General features: G+C 34.8%; 1 protein-coding gene across 4 annotated transcripts in view; it reads left to right on the forward strand.

Annotated features, from left to right (window-relative positions):
- Positions 1 to 17,602, forward strand: part of ROCK1 (Rho associated coiled-coil containing protein kinase 1) — a 148,813-nt gene that overhangs the window by 105,401 nt on the left and 25,810 nt on the right. For all 4 annotated transcript variants that reach the window (XM_082698740.1, XM_082698741.1, XM_082698742.1 and 1 more), the window contains exons 17-22: positions 1,824 to 1,930; positions 3,344 to 3,494; positions 8,370 to 8,530; positions 9,592 to 9,776; positions 11,495 to 11,564; positions 13,679 to 13,773. In XM_082698740.1, coding sequence (XP_082554866.1) covers positions 1,824 to 1,930; positions 3,344 to 3,494; positions 8,370 to 8,530; positions 9,592 to 9,776; positions 11,495 to 11,564; positions 13,679 to 13,773 — 769 coding nt within the window. The remainder of the gene's footprint in view (positions 1 to 1,823; positions 1,931 to 3,343; positions 3,495 to 8,369; positions 8,531 to 9,591; positions 9,777 to 11,494; positions 11,565 to 13,678; positions 13,774 to 17,602) is intronic.

Below are 17,602 nucleotides of genomic sequence, written 5' to 3' on the forward strand. Positions count from 1 at the left end.
TTTAAATGCTGTCTGCTTACAAACAGGAGGTCTTACTTTTTGTTCTTTTCAATGTAGTCCAGTTTGTACTTTTACCTTTATTGTGACCTGTTAAATTGTCTGATTAAATCGTGAAGGTACTCCCTCTTCTCTTCTAGAAGCTTAAATGTTTCCGTCAGTTTGTGTTATGATACCTGAAATTTTGGTTCTTCCTCCTTTCACAATATTTTTATAACTTTTATATATGAAGCCTTTTTGTTTTTATGGATTAAACAAGTTATATTTTCTTGGCATGTTTTTAAAAATAGAATAAATGAAGAAAAAACTTTTATTTAATATGTCTTTCATAAGCTTATTAGGATTCTATATAGGATTCTTCATCTGTATTTTCCTTTTTCTTCTTAGGAGTTGTATTATATTAATCTTATTCTACATGAAAAATTCTGTTTAACCTGAAATTACCATCTTTGTACAGATACTTAAAGACTATTATTTATTTTAAATACTGAAGGAAGCATTTTTTTGCTAGTACTTCAACATTTAAACATACTGCCACCCTAGCTTTTTCTCTGTCCATACAAACACTTAAATAATTTTTATTTTTCAGTCATTTGAAAGAAACTGGCGGGTGTTTCTTTCTTGTACATGAACATAAGGCCAGTATTATCTGTAAATTGGTGTTTAAATAAATTTGTTTCATTGCTCTCTCAATCCTAGAACTAGCCCAGCAAAGCATTCAGGTGCCAAAGATGTGATAGTCATTTGTTCATTAAAGAACTAGTTCAGAAACACTAAAATATAAAGACAGGTAGAGTACATTGAAATCTTGGCAGGTCCAGCAAGTTAAACACTGAACTTAGAGCAGTATAGGATTTTTCCTGGCTTTTTTGGGGTGCTTTATCCATTTCCTGTTGAATCCTAGGTTGCTTTGAATCACAGAATAAGAAAATAGGTTCTTATATTCATTAATACTAGATTCTGTGTTAAATCTAGTTAAACTTGTGCATTTATTAAATACTTATGCATTAAAAACATGTAAGGCCTCAAGCATGTTCTAATGAAGAGAGTTACTGAATATTTAAGTTGCCATCATTGCATGGCATGAGCCCCAGGTGGTAGGTTAAAACCAAGTGTCATTTAGAGCACTTGAATTCCTTAAATCTCAGTTTCCTATAAAAAACAGAGTATGGCTTTACTGAGCTTAAAAGTAATTAAGGCTTTTCAGAATGTCTGGCACATAAAGACTACTGAATACTTGCCTTAATTAACTAAAGGGTCTTACTCTTAATATGATGGAAAAGAACACTTAATAAGGACTCCTGTCTGATTTCTGGACCAAGCTCAGGGTCCATCTCTTTGATCATTTGTGAAATGAGGAATATATACTGGATGATTTCCAATGAGCCTTAACATTTTTATTACTGCACATTGTAGTTATTGTATACATTCCCAAGAAAACATCAAATAAATTAATTATAAATAAAAATATATTTTGATAATAAAAATTTAATAGTAATTTATAATTTAATAAATTCTACCTAATCAGGAAATTTTAAAACTTTGTCCTTTTTTAAAAGATTTTCTTTCTTATTTTAGAGAGAGAGCATGCGTAAGCTCTAGGGGAACGTCGGGGGGATCTCAAGCAGGCTCCATGCCGAGTGTGGAGCCCATGTTTGGGCTTGACCCTAAGATCATGACCTGAGCCAAAGCCAAGAGTCCAGTGCTTAACAACTGAGTCATCGAAGTGCCCCTAAAACTTTTTTGTCTTAATGGTCATTCGGAAAAAGAAAAACAGACTCTTTTTTTGATGACTTTGTGACTTGAACTTTCTTCTCACTTAATAGCTCGAATTACATCTTTACAAGAGGAGGTGAAGCATCTCAAACATAATCTTGAAAGAGTGGAAGGAGAAAGAAAAGAAGCTCAAGACATGCTTAATCACTCAGAAAAGGTAAATGATTTAACATGTGCCAATTATGAGATACTGTGTACTATCAGGTATTACAATGTATTTTTATAAAATAGATTTCATTTTTTTTTCATTCTTAATTCCTAATATTTATAAACTTTCTAAAACTTTTTATAGTTGATGGTGGTTTTATGGGGGTGTATGTGTGTTTAGTGCTTTTTATTGTGCTGTTTTTGTTTGTTTTTAACCTTGAAGAGTACTAGATATTTGATATTATCTGATCATCACAAATTAATTTGGTTCAGAAATATCTTTTCTTTTCTTTTTTTGTAATTTTTTTTTTTTTTAATTTGACAGAGATCACAAGTAGGCAGAGAGGCAGGCAGAGAGAGAGAAAGGGAAGCAGGCTCCCTGCTGAGCAGAGAGCCTGATGCGGGGCTTGATCCCAGGACCCTGGGATCATGACCTGAGCTAAAGGCAGAGGCTTTAACCCACTGAGCCACCCAGGTGCCCCTGGAAATATCTTTTTATGTAGAAATTTTCCTCCCATGTTTTTGTACTTGGGTAAGATGAAGGTGCTGAACCTTACTAGCCTTATGAAAAAAGAAAACAAAGGATAGCTGTATGGTAGACCACGTGTACTTTTTCCATTCTAATGGTAAAAGTTAGCAAAGTAGTAAAGAGCATATATGTTTGCCCTTTATCTATGGTTTTCTCACTAATCAGAAATATCATTGGTCCTCTGTCCTTACCTTGCTAAGAAAAGGATTAAATAGATAATATGCAGATCTGGCTCTCACATTTTTCAATTCCTCCCTGAAATATAGGTTTACTAGATCCTCAGATAAATGATCAGAAAATGCACCACTTATTTTGTCCTTTGGACATGTTTTGTGATAATCAGTACATATAAGCCTGATGTAAATGCGGATGTAGGATGAAAGATGGAAGAGTAGAAGATGCACCCAAACAAATGGAATACGTTTTGACCCGTCCTTTTGTCAAGGCAATGTAAATCTAGGTGTAGATTTAATTTAATCTTAATTTAATGTAAATTAGTGTAGATTTTAATCTGAATTTAAATTTTTTTAAAGTAGCAGCACATATTTTTTTTAGTGAACCCAAGAATTGTCCTGTTTATTTCTGATCCTAACATTGAGCCCTCTTGAATATAACCACCACCACAACTCTTCCAGGAGTGGTGGGGGTGATATTTTGCTTTTACTTGTATGTGCTTATCTTGTTTTTTAAAGTAAGACATTAGAAATAATATGAAATATACAAGAAAGTATGAAAAATAAAATTATGTCCTAAATAAAAATATTTAAGTAAATATGATATCACATTTCAGGCCCATGTGATTCATATATTATCTCTTACAGAATATTAAATAATGTAAGATTTAATAATATGTCTTTTGCATAGTGTATTACATAACTCATTTTCATTTTACAGGAAAAAAATAATTTAGAGATAGATTTAAACTATAAGCTTAAATCATTACAACAACGTTTAGAACAAGAGGTAAATGAACATAAAGTAACTAAAGCTCGTTTAACTGACAAACATCAATCTATTGAAGAGGCAAAGTCTGTTGCAATGTGTGGTAAGTGTCAGTTTTAATATTTTCTACATGATTAATTTTTTTAATAATGCCTACCAAAAGAATGCATTTAAGATTTCATTTTATAATAGTATAAACACTTAGAAATTATAAATTGTGATCTAGTAAAAAGATACTTCTCTTTTTTTTCTCTTTTGATCCCTTATTTTTTCCTTTTAAAAGATTTATTTATTTATTTATTTTAGTTGCAGGGGTTGTAGAGATAGAGAGTGTCTGGAACAGACATCCTGCTGAGTATGGGGCCTTATTTCACACTCCTGAGATCATGCTGAAATCAAGACCTGGGACACCCAGCCTGAGCCACCCAGGCGCTGCAATACCTTCCATTTTATTAAATTTCTCGTTCTATTTCCCCTCATTCTGTTACCCTCCATTTCCTATAAATGTTATTGGAATCTCTCTTAGGTCCTAGTATATTTGAGCCCTTTCCTTCATTTCCTTCCTGATCCATTCTGGAACTCATTGTCTTTTTGTTCCTTTGCTTTCTTGCTTTGTACCCTCAATTTTCTAATTTCTTTGTATTTCCACTGTACTCTGGGTATGCCTCTAAACACAACCTTAGAGCAGAACAACCAACAACTTTCTTCACTTCAAGTAATTCTTTAGATGGGGCTTAGCCCAATGCATTATCTTCAACTTCATTTGAGCTGTCAGTTTTTAGTACATCATTCATTGTCCTTCTCTCAGACTTTTATTTCTGTTCTCAGATGTATATGCCATTTCTTTATCACTCCACTTTTAGTTGAACTTTTATCTCAAAAAGAAATAGTGAAAGCATAGGTGTGAACTCCCAAAGTCCTGTTCTCTTACTTAATTAGCCTGTCTACTTCTTTACTCATCTTCCTTGTCTTTCATCTTAGAAGATACTGATCCTCCTCTTGTTCTGGCTAATCCATGCTAGCTGTACTCAGAGTTAGTCTCTTCCTTTCTCATCTTCTGTCTTTCCTCTTCTTTATCCTTAACCCTTTTCCTCTACTGAATCCTTTCTTGTTTGTTTTTTAAGATCTTATTCATTTATTTGAGATAGAGCAAAAGCACATGAGCAGTGGGGAGGGGCAGAGAGAGAGAGAAGCAGGCTCTCCACTGAGCAGGGAGCCTGCCATGGGGCTGGATCTGAGGGCCCTGGGATCATGACCTGAGCCAAAGGCAGACTACTTAACCAACTGAGCCATGCAGATGCCCCTGAATCCTTTCTTATGAACATGTGCAAGTCTCTTCCATTTAAAAAGGAAAAAAAGGGTGGGCACCTGGGGGCTCAGTTGGTTAAATGCCTGCCTTAGGTTCAGGTAGGAATTGAGCCCTACATCAGGCTCCCTGCGCAGCTGGTAGTTTGCTGCTTCTTTCCTTCTGCCCCTCTCCCACTTGAGTGCTCTCTCTCTCTCTCTCCTCTATCAAATAAAGAACATCTTAAAAAAAAAGATAAAGTAAAACTCCTGTAATAATACATGATCCTTACTAACTGCCATTGTTTTATTCCCTCCCTTTAGAGCCAGACTTTTAGAAAGAGGCATTTTCCTTTTTTTCACCTTGCACTTCTTCATAACCAGCTACAATCTGCAAGTGTCACTTGACACTTTAAATTCAGTTTTTTCAAGGGACGCCTGGGTAGGTCAGTCAGTTAAATGTCTGACTCTTGATTTTGGCTCAGGTCATGATCCTCAGGGTCACAAGATTGAGCCCCAATGGCCCCATGTCGGCTCTGCATTCAGTGAGAATATGCTTGAGATTCTGTCCCTCTGCCTCCCCCCCACTTGCATACTCTCTCTCAAAATAAATAAAATCATTTAAAAATATATTAAATTCAGTTCATTCAAGGGAAAAACATAAGATTTTATCTGTCAAACCTACTCTTATCTCTTATTCTCATGATGCTAGTTGATGGCTGTATAGTTTTTAGTAATCTAGGCTTCGAATCAATCAAACAAAGCTACTCCGTGACTATTAAAAAGATATTAAGTGAACAAATGCATGTAAAGTGTCTGTACATAGAAAGCTTTCAATAAATGGAGGGATCCCGGGTTACTCAGTTGGTTAAACATCTGACTGACTCTTGATTTCAGCTTAGGTCATGATCTCAGGGTCCTGGGATTGAGCCCAGCATCACGCTCTGCACTTAGCGGGGAGCCTGCTTAAGGTTTTCTCTCCCTGTCCCCCCTCCCTTCCCCTCCCCCCACTTGCACACTCTCTCTCTAAAGTAAATAAATAGAAAGAAAAAAGAAAGTTTTCAGTAACCAGGAAATGTTATTATTATGGTTAAAGATGGTGATATGCAACATCCAAGAACCCAAGCCAGAAGTCTTAGAATCATTAAGCATTTCTCCTTCCAAGTGATATAAACAATATATTCTTTTCCTTTTCTCTTTTAGTTCATAGGGATGTCTACCCTTTGCTTGATCTGTTGCAGCAAACTTTTAATTATTTCTATGCCAGGAATTGTTCTGTTTGTCAGTCTATCATTCCCACTTAGGAGTGATCACTTTTGAAATTAAAATCTTAACTGAAAAAAAAATCTTTTTGAAATTAAAATCTTAACTGTGCTAGTCATTCTTAAAATCCTTTTGTCTTTTCAGTGTTTGCAAGATACATGTCAGACTTCTCATGACATAAAGAATCTTTGGGTTAGCACTTAATCTTTCTTTATAGCCTTGCTGCTCTGCACTTTCTTCCGTGTATTTCGTGCTTCAGCCATATTAAACTACTTTTTTTTCTTTAACATTTGTTAATTATTGGCTGTCTACTATAGACCAGGCATACCTGGGAGTATATACCACAAAATAAGACTGATAAGAACCCTGTCTCTTAGAGATTATATTCTGATGGTGGAGATAAGCAAAAAAAGCAAATAAATGAAAATAGGTACAGATTGTAATCATTAATATGAAGAAAATGCCATGTGATAGTTTCCAGGAATTGCTATGTTAGATGTGATTTTGAGGAAAGGCCTCTCTGAACTAAATATATGAGTCAAAATGAACCATCTATTTAAAGAGCAGGAGGAAGTATGTTCCAGGTAGAAGAGGTGATAAGTTTAATACTCTTATTCTAAGAATAGTGGATAGCCATTGTAGTGTTTTGAGCTGTGCTGGAATGTGTAATTTATGTCTTTAAAAGACCACTCCTACTACTGTGTGGAAAATGCTTTTGAGAGAGAAAACAGTTTAAAAAGGAGATCAACTAGAAGGCTCTAGTCTGTAGGCATTTGTGGTAGTAGAGCTAGAAAGAAATGGACATACAGAAGGTAAGAGTTGGTAAAGAATTGGATGGAAAGAGGAAAAAGAAGGAATCAAGACTCAAGCTTTTTAATTTTAACAGCCGGACAGATGTTAATACATTCTGACTTTGAGATGACTTGAGATTGGAGGGGTTTAGGAGGGGAGGGAAATAAAGTTGTTTGTTTAGATATGTGAACTTTGAAAAGCATATTAGATATATAGGTGGAGACATCAAATAGTCTATGTCTGGATCTCAGAGGTGAGGTACAGTTCAGGAGCCATACATATAGAGCTATATGGAGAACTTGATGAGATCAGCTAAGGGAAGAAAAAAGGCAGAATAGAAAAGGAATCATAAGGAGCCCTTTAGGTAGTCTAACATTTGGAGGTCAGATAAAAGAGGAAAACCCAGCAAAGGAAGCCAAGAAAGAACAGCCAAAGGGGTCACAGGAATGCCAAAAGAGTATGGTATTAGAACTTGAAGAGTATTAGAAAAGTGAGGAAGTTGTTCAGTATATTGAATTCTGTTAAGGTCGGTAAAGATGAAGACATGAACATTATGTGTCCTCTGCATTTTACAAGGTGGACGTCGTTGGTTATCATACAAAGCAGTTTCAGTGGAATGCAGGAGATAGAAGCCAAATGGAAAGTAATAAATGGGTAGTAGATGAGGCATTGGAGACAATAAATGTAGATAACTCTTTCAGAGGTTCATGAACAGAGATGGATGGTAGCTGAGAAGGGATATGAGATCAGTAGAGGATATTTTAGGAGGGGAGATAATAAGATTATTCTGTTGATGGCAGTGATTCATTTGGAAGCAGGTAATTGTTGAGGCAGAGAAGAGATGAAATAATTGAAGGAACAGAGTCCAGAACAGAAGTGGATAGATTTATGTTTGATTAGAGGTGGGAATTAAGAGGTGATGATTATTGGTGTGGCTAAGTTGTTGGTAGGTTTGGGGGGAAAGATGAGGAAGTTCTATTCTAATGGTTTCTGTTTTATCACCTTGAGGTCACACTCTGAGAGTAGAAAAGCAGACTCATTAAGTTTGAGTCATTTGGTGCAACTTAGTAGGTTTAAATGCAACTTAGTAGGTTTAAAACCTTGGAAATTTAACCTCTCAGAACTTTAGTTACCAAATCTCAAAAAAGGAGCCTCACTGTAGGCTAATATCTTCTGCTAATGATTAAAGTAGGTATTATTATACTACCATGGAATCTTGTTTATCAGAGATGCATAAATTAGAATTCCTATCGGCCTTAAGTCCACTGTTCTGGAACAATGCAAGGTAGAGATGAATAACCACTGCCTTACTTTTCTGCTTTTATCCTCACTACCCCCATTTTTCTTATTAGTTCACTTTTTTCCCAGCTATATTTTCACCTTCTGGTCTGAAAATGGGTCTGAATAATTTCTCATATCATTGGCATGGGCTGGATTTAGGAGTTTTATTACTTTATTACAATTTATAACTCCCTTCCTTTAAAGATCCTACTATACAAACAATTCAAATAACATTAGGACTTCTATAGTGAATAGCTCTATTAGAATCCCAGGACAAAAACAGTAGGGATTTTTGGCACCAATTTGTTTTATACAGCCCATAAAAATGAAAATATGTATAACTTTTTTTTTTCCACAGAAATGGAAAAAAAGCTGAAGGAAGAGAGAGAAGCTCGAGAGAAGGCTGAAAATAGAGTTGTTCAGATTGAGAAACAGTGTTCAATGCTAGATGTTGATCTGAAACAATCTCAGCAGAAGCTTGAGCATTTGACTGAAAATAAAGAAAGGATGGAGGATGAAGTAAGAATAGTACTGGTTTTATTCATCTTATAAAAGAGAAACAATCATAAATTATGACTGAAAAGTTATTTTCTGTAATTTAAACACCGTCGAGAAGATTTGAGTGAAATAACCTGAATGTATATGTGTTCACTGCTCTGAGGTCATCACTACACCCTTACCTCCTAGGATTTTCCTCTACAAATAGTTTAGTGAACATTCACACCATAAGGTCTATGTCATTTTGCACTATGACAGTACAACTCTGTAGAAGTGTTTTAGCTCCTCCCCTGAAGAATCTGACCATCTGCTTTTTTTTCTTTTTTTTTTTTTTAAGATTTTATTTACTGTGAGAGAGAGAGAGAACCCACAGGAGCAGAGGGAGAGAAAGAAGTAGACTCTCCGCTGAATAGGAAGCCCCAGGCAGGTCTCAGTTCCAACCCTGGGACCATGACCATTCTGCTTTTAAAAAACAAAAACAAAAACAACCTTTACTGTAAAGTTACCTCGTAATCCCAAAGAGGCACAGTTGCTCTTAGATTTCAACAAAAGTGTTAAACCACAGAGTTTTGACCAGTTTATATTGATAGAAAGCACAGGGTACACTTTTAGAAAGCGGTAAATAAAAAGATAAAATGATATTATATCCTTGTGGTTTATTATAGGAGGGATGAGATATTACCATTATTTAAATATTGAGTAAGACCTCCAAGGTTAATTGTCTGAGAGTCAGAAGCCAGAGTTGGTAAAGGGAACATTATCAGTGGTGATGATAATAAAAGAGTGATTAATGAGCGAAGTGAAGTGTCCTTACCTAAAGTGAAGGACAAAAAAGGACTTGATGTATCCAGAGAAGAAAAGACTTATTGAGTAGTAATGGGAAACTTGGGGACCGAAGTATTGATAGTCTTTAAACTTAAAATGGGAGGCTATAGGTGAAAATACTTTTAGAAAATAAAAGTACCTCTCTCCCTTTGCACTCTCCCCTCCTCGCCCCCCATTCTCTCTCTCTCAAATGAATAAGTCTAAATAAATAAATAAATAGTGAAATTTAAGATCCCAATTATTTTTCTCATTCACAGGTTAAGAATCTGTCCCTTCAACTGGAGCAGGAATCAAACAAGCGGTTGTTATTACAGAATGAATTGAAGACTCAAGCATTTGAAGCAGACAATTTAAAAGGTCAAGAAAAGCAAATGAAACAGGAAATAAATACTTTATTGGAAGCAAAGAGATTATTAGAATTTGAATTAGCTCAGCTTACAAAGTAAGTCTCAAAAATAACATTTTTCTTATTTGTGTTATGTATTTGCTTATGTTTGACATTTTCTGTGTATAGAAATATTGTATTTGGAGTTTGTGAAAGGAAGACTTCAGAAAAATTCATTTAGAGTAGAGATCTTTAAAAGGAGAAAAAAGGAGATTATCAAGACTACTTAATGACTTTACCATAAAACCAAAATCTACAGATTTGGCATATGATTTTCATACCTACTAGACATGTTTGTTGACACTTGAATTACAAAAATCAGTGACAGGGTTCAGTACCTTATGGGAAATGTTCAGTGTTTCTTTATTCTGGAAGCTAGAGTTAGACATGATGACCCTGTATCTGTCTCTTTTTGTTCCTTTGGTTCATCTCCGAATGCAAAGTACCTTTTTTCTTCCACTCTGCGATATGATGTGTTCGTTCGCTTACTTGAAGTGGAGACAAAGCAAGGTGTCATTATTGCTTGCAGAATTGTATAAAGACATCCTTCAGAAATTTAATGTCAAAGATGTGTGTATCTTATGCCAAGTCATGTGTTTTTATTTCCTCTGGGTTTCTATTAAAATATCTTCCTTTGACACCTTCATTTACAACATAGTAATGCTTGAATAAAATTGTCGTGTTTTGTTTTGTTGCATTTATTTTGGCGAAATTCTTTTCTGCCTTTTAAAGCCATCATTTTTGTGTAATGTGTTTTATAGTTCTCCCAAAATAACTTTCACTCACCATTCAGTGAACATTTATTATGTCCTTTTATCAACCATATGCCTTGGTAGATACAAAGCTGTTGCTGTCTAATATGAAAACCTAGCAGATACAGACACAATTGTTTATCCTTGGCAGTGTATATCTGTGGGTTGCATTGTCAGGTAACAGATAACTGTCTTATCTGTTTCTGAGTGAATCATGTTCACGTGTGTATTATATATATGTAGATGTGTCTGTGTTCCTTCTCCTTTATCAGTTATTGTTCTTGCCTCCTTTCTTATTCCTTACCTGGTTTTTCATTTCCAACCCCATCCCCGTGCTTTTTTGGATATCATGTATAGTACTATATGTATATGTAATGCATAGCATATGTAATATTATTAATATTTATTAAATATTTTCATGTCCCCCCTTTTTATTTGCTTACTTCACTACATAAGACACTTAAAATGTATCCCTAAAGGACACCTGGGTGACTCAGTCAATTAAACTTCTGCCTTCAGCTCCGGTCATGATTCCAGGGTTCTGGGATCGAGTCCCGGGTTGAGCTCCTTACACAATAGGGAGCCTGCTTCTCCCTCTGCCTGCATCTCCCCCTGCTTGTGCTCTGTCTCTCTTTCTGACAAATAAATAAATAAAATCTTCTAAAATTAAAATAAAATATATTCTAAGAATGCTTTTCTCTATAAAAATTTACCATTTTTATAGAAGTATCATTTTTATTGTTGCAACTTGGATTAATCCACAATTAACATTCTCCTAAGTCACCTTCAGTAGAAAACAATTTCCTCTACTTTGCATGGTATCACTTTATAAGGAACAAAATGGAACCAGACAGCATGATCTGACAAATAGAATCATAAAAGTAATACTGTGTAAGAAAATACAGTTTTTAAAAAGCAAAGGTCATTTTAGTAAACATTTTTATTTTTAGCAACTTTTAATAGAGAATAATATAAAGCCCAATGTAAATAGCACTCATTTACTGTTTTCTCTTTTACCTGAAGACAGTATAGAGGAAATGAAGGACAGATGCGGGAGCTACAAGATCAGCTTGAAGCTGAGCAATATTTCTCGGTAAGAATCATTTTTAACACTTCGCTTGAAACATGATATTAAGATTTTTAATGTGAATTGTGACTTTTTTTCAAATGACCATGAACTGGTTTTCTCCCCCTTTTAATCTCCCCATCTCTACATTTCATTTCTGAATCTGAGTTCATGGTCTGTTTAAGTTGTAAAGAAATTACCATTTTTGTGAAATATTTCTAGAATTGCTTCAAACTAAAGCTATATATAAGACTTCAGTAAGGGGTGGTTGGAGTGTCAGTATTTTCATGCATGGTTCATGTATGCATGTTACATTTGTAGGTATAACTGCATACAGTTATAGGTAGAGTTAATGCTCAACAGCTTTGGTCTTGTTTTAGCTCCCTGTATGCACTTCATGTATCTGTTTTGCTTTTTCCTCTGTAGAAGTCGTTCTAACTCTTATTGGCTGCAGCTTATTTTCACTACTACTTTAACATTTATAGCCAGTGCTTTGAGATTTTATTAAAGCTTCTGCATTTTTTATTTCTTTTGGTTGCCAAGTTTATACTCCACCATTTCAACTTAACATTTACCTAGCTTCTCCATTACTATTAACGCTGGCAGCTGCCTTTTCTACAAGTCTTAGTGCAGTTAAGTGAGAGAGTTTGAGTTGTATTGGTGAACATGTCCTAGAAACCAACTGAACAATATTGGAAATAATTATTTCCTTAACAAAGAAACTGAACACTAGTAGAGCTCTACAGAACTTTTCACATGTTCAGAGCTTCATGGTGTACTCTGCTCCTGTCCTAAAAACATGGTGACTGACTTTCTGGTTTTTGCCTGTTTCTTGACTTGTTAGACTATCACTGAAATATGTTTTTAAATTATAAAAAAATTTGGTATTACTGAAAAATTTTTCCTTGGGTAGAGATTAATCTTACTTGTTCAAAGCCACTTGTTCAAAGACCACTTCTGCAATGGTGTGTAATACCATGCACACTTTCTTGTCCATATACTGTCACAGAATAATCTAATACCTCTTTTATTTACATTCCCATTGAAAAATTTGTACTTTTCTCCTAGAGAAGTGCTATTTCTTAGAGGGATAAGTAAGTTCACAGTTTAAAAGTAATTCTCCATAGCTATTTGCTGGTCCTTACTATTTTTTTTTTCCTTATCTTATATATGAAAAAGGATAGTTTACAAAAAAAGACTGCAGAACTGGAAGTTCCCTTTATAATCACAGCACCTTAACAGAACATGGGTCTAATGCTCCCTCATATCTGTTAAATATTTGTTGTTGGAGTTGGCAAAAGCTGAATGAATTTTATAAGAACCATTGTTCTATAATAAGTATGTATTACTTGTTAGCAGAATGTTTGATGAATCTTGTTTTGGTATTTTGTTCATGTCTCTCAACCGCCCACTCAATCCCACCTACCCAAAAAGAGAAGTGGTTTTTCTAACATTATTCACTTTAAGAATTGATATAACTTTTAAATGAATAGTGCTTGCTAAGTTTCTTTATAATGTTTTCCCAAATCAATATAATATTTAATGTCCTTGAGAGATAATTTCTATACAGTTACTCATAGCAATTTAAAGTATATGTTTTGACAAATGTGTATACTATGTGACTACCACCAAAATGAACATGTAAAACCTTCTTTCACCACAAATTCCCAGTGGCCCTTTGCAGTCCCTCTTCCCCACTTACCTCTGTTTTCAGGTAACCACTGATTTTGCTTTCTGTCACAATTGACTATTTTTACCTGCTCCAGAATTCCACATACATGGATCATGCAGTATATAGTCTTTAGCACCTGTTTTTTTTTTTTTTTTTTTTCACTCAGCAAAATATTTTTTAGGTGTATTATGTCATTTGTATCAGCAGGTCATTCCTTTTTATCATTCAGTATGGATACTCCACAATTTTTAAAATTCATCTGTTGATGAACCTGATTGTTTACAATTTGTGATAAGGCTGCAGTGAAAATTCATGTACAAGATTTTGTGTGGATATATGCTTGCATTTGTCTTGGGTAAATACTTGGGAATAGAATTGTTGGATTGTATGTTGTTTAACTTTATAAGAAACTACCAAACTTTTTAAACTCCTCATAAACATTTCTTTCTCCCAATCACTTATTTTGCAGACACTTTATAAAACCCAGGTAAAGGAACTTAAAGAAGAAATTGAAGAAAAAAACAGAGAAAGTTTAAAGAAAATACAAGAACTACAAAGTGAAAAGTATGTCTATCCATTTTTCTTTAGAACAAGAATCACTATTACATCATAGCATTCTCTAAGTTTAAAAATAGAGAGTAGATTTGCCATTATTCTGATGGGAATGATACAGCAAATCTCATTAGGCTAATTCTGAACAAATCAAACTAAATTTAGACTGATTTTTCTCTTTATGGTGAAGAAGTCCTACATTAACACTATGGTAATTGTACAGAGATTTGGTAAACTCTAAACATTAAATTGTTTCCAAGGGTCTCTCAATCTTTAAACATCTATTTGTATTTAAATAGTTCATGCTGTACTTGTAAGTCCTTCTTTTATGCTATGTAAAGGTATTTAGGGTCTCCCTTTTAGTTATTAGGCAGGTTAAGTTCCATTGCATATCTGCTTAGGGCCTTAGAAGAAGACCTAAAGCTATTTAAGTATAACAACTTCTTATAGCTAGGTGGAACAGATATTAAAACTAGTTTTCTGACATTTTTATATTCTCTTTTCATGTAGAAATTTTAAAAATTTAATCATTTTATTGCTGAAACCAAAAATACATTAAATATTGTAACATGCACAGATCTATGAATTATATGACAAATGTTATTATAATTACCACCCATGAAAGAGAACCTTGCTATCCACTTTAAAAGCCCACTGTATTGCCTCTTCTTCCCCCACCACTAAATAATCACTATCGTAACACTTATTTGTTGATGGAACTGGGTCATTTTTCCTATGTAGTTTTCCTCAGTTGCACTGATTTTATTGATTCCATTACCACAGTTGAACATTCTTGTTCTGTGTTTCCTGCAAATCTATGGTTAAATCTAGAACTGTGCTTTCCAATATGATAGCCCCTGGTTTTATGTAGTCATTTAAATTTGAACTTATTATTTAATTTTATGTATTATGTATGTATGTATAATATGTAATTTTATGTATTTTATGTAGCCATTTAAATTTAAACTTATTTTTAAAAATTTAAATTTATTTAAATGAAGTTTAAAATTTAGTTTTTCAGGTGTGCTAGCCCCATTTCAGGTGGCCAGCAGTCACATTTAGCTAGTGTCAACCATATTTGACAGCACAGGTGTACAGAACATTTCTATCCTCATAGAAAACTTAATTGGACATCCCTAACTGGGAGTCTTAGTCATATTCAGGTCTGATTTATACAGGGGTGAAGACTGCCTCATACATAATTGTACCGTCTGATTGTTTCTTTGTGTTGTTAACAACCATAGGCACTCAGTGCTTAGATCTTTAATATATTTAGTGGTATCTAAGGTAGGAGCAAAGGTACGTTTTCTGGTTAGTCTCTGTGACAGTGATAGACCCCTGTTATAGTCTATTGCCTATCATTTGTATGGTGTCTGCAGTGTAGTATGCAGTCCCATGTTGTGTGCATTCACTGTGAAGAGAGCACCCAATCTTCCACATACCATATTGTTCTATAGGGTTGATAAGTTTGCCCTTGTTTGATCTATTTAAAAGAAATATACTGATCACCACTAGTGTGGTAAGTACTATGCTTCATGCCAGTGATATGATCATTAGTAAGTTATGGTTCTTACCCTCAAGTACTTCAGAATCTAGTCAGGAGACAAATGTAATTAAGGTAAGTGTCTATAACAAAGTGCTAGGAACTGACAAGGTAGTGTCTTAGAAAGCTTCATTCTTTGAAGTGGAGAATGGATTAGAGGCAGAATTGGCGGATACAGGAAGTTGAATTATGTAACCATTGGAAAATCTAAATGTAAAATTATAGTGGAAGTTGACAGTAAAAGGAGAGGCAAGTACATGGGGAAAATAGGAAGTAGAGGCAATAGGACTTGTAGATTTGGGAGTGTGGGGACAAAAGTTGGGGAAGATTTCAGGTGGGTTTTCAAGTTTTTGACCAGGGAAGTTGGGGTGATGGTAGTACCGGTCCCTGAGTTAAGGAATGCCAAATTTGTGAAACAAGGGGAGACACGATTTTTTCCATTTCAGACCTGTTATAGGCAGTGCCTGTGGGTTGTCCCAAGAGAAATGGTTCTGAAATTGCTTCAGAGCTCAGAGAAAAGATAAGGAAGGACTTGAAGCTGATTTGACAGTCATTGTCCTATACTGAAACAGAGATAGATGAGATTTGTTAAGGTGATTATGTACATCAAAGTTTATTAACTCATGAACTTACAGTACCACCCATTTACCTAATTTAAAGCTAGTTGGGTATGTTCAATGTGTAAGTTGTATTATAACAAACTGAGGAATTCATCTCAGTTTTAACCACTTGCTGCCACATGGTAACATTGATTCAGTATTACAAGATCTGATTTTTCAAGAGGAGCCAGAAATCTGAATTTTATGTAAAATGTTGGCCCAAATTTATTTTAATTGTATGTCTGGAGGAACACTTATGTGGACTCATTTTACCCTCTCAGGTAACAAGCTATAATCCCTACTGTAGGATGAGAAGATGTAAAGGCTGATGATAGACTTCTAGCACCTTTACTTCCAAAGAAAGGGCAGAGGAAGGGAATGTAAGAAGTAACCAGTAATACAAGGGGAAAACAGAATAGGATCACAAAGTCTAGGAAAATAGAATACTTCAAAGAAGACAAAGTGATTTAAAGTGCCAAATACTCAAAAAGGTCAGGTAAAAAATAAATTGTCCATTATATTTAAGGTTATTAGTTATTTTGTTGAGAACAGTACCTAAATGGTAATAAGAATGAATATAAGGGTAAGGGTAGAAGTGGAGACCAAGTGTAGACAGTAGCCCTATTTACCTCCTACCATTCAGCAAACTAATCAGTTACTCTTCTGCCTCAGGGCTTATGGACTTGCTCTCCCCTCTCCCCTCTTCCTGGAACATTTTTCCTCTGAGTATCCACATGGCATGCTCCTTCACCCTCTTCAGGCCTAGGTCTAAATGTCATCTCAGAGGGGCCTTCCCTGAATATCCTTCCTAAAATTGTGCAAACTTCCCCACCCCACCTTGCTGCCCAGTTTAGTACTTCCTTACATGTTTTGTTTTTATTTGTAGCACTTTTCCCTTCCCAGTATATTATAGCATTTGGTGACTTACTTTACTTACTGTTTTTCTCTCTGCTATAACTTAAGCTCAGCAAAGAAAGGAATTTTTAAATGTTTTGTCCTTAACTCTGTTTCACTGTTAAATATGGAGCACCTGGAATTGTACCTAGAACATAGTAGATGGTCAGTAAATATTTCTTAAATTAAAAAATTCAAGAAATATGGTTGTTGAGGCAAGGAGATAGAACAATAGCTAGAGGAGAAGTTGAAAAAGAGCCATTTCTTTTTAAAGATAGCAGAGATTTGAGCATATTTAAATGAGATATGGGAAAGATACCAGAGTGGGGAAAGTTACACATCTATTCATTGACTGAAACAAAATTTCTGAGCACTTTCTGTGGGCTGGAGACTTCAATACTGCAGTGAACAAGAACAAAGCTCCTGCTTATAATCTTATAACCTAGAAGAAAAAGGAGTCATTAATAAATTGATTTCATTAAGGAGGCAGGAGAATAAAGGTGACAGATTGGCCTTAGGCATTGGTAAAGACAAGTCTTTTATTTATGGGGAGTTGTGAAGGAAGTTGAATGGCTATAGCTGCAGACAGTTTTACCCTGAACCATCTTATTGTTTCTTTTTTTTCTCTTGCACATATGCCTAGCCAGGGATAGAACTGTAATTTGGGATAAATAGGTTTTCTGGCATTTTATATATAACTTAGATACATTTACCTGAATTTGCTACAAAGCAGTAAGCCCAGGTAGGAGTACATTTGTCAATCTCAAGCCTTGTGTTATAATAACCCAGAACTACCCCTAGGATC

This window comes from Mustela nivalis (genome assembly GCF_964662115.1).
Source record: "Mustela nivalis genome assembly, chromosome: 14".
NCBI lineage: Eukaryota > Metazoa > Chordata > Mammalia > Carnivora > Mustelidae > Mustela > Mustela nivalis.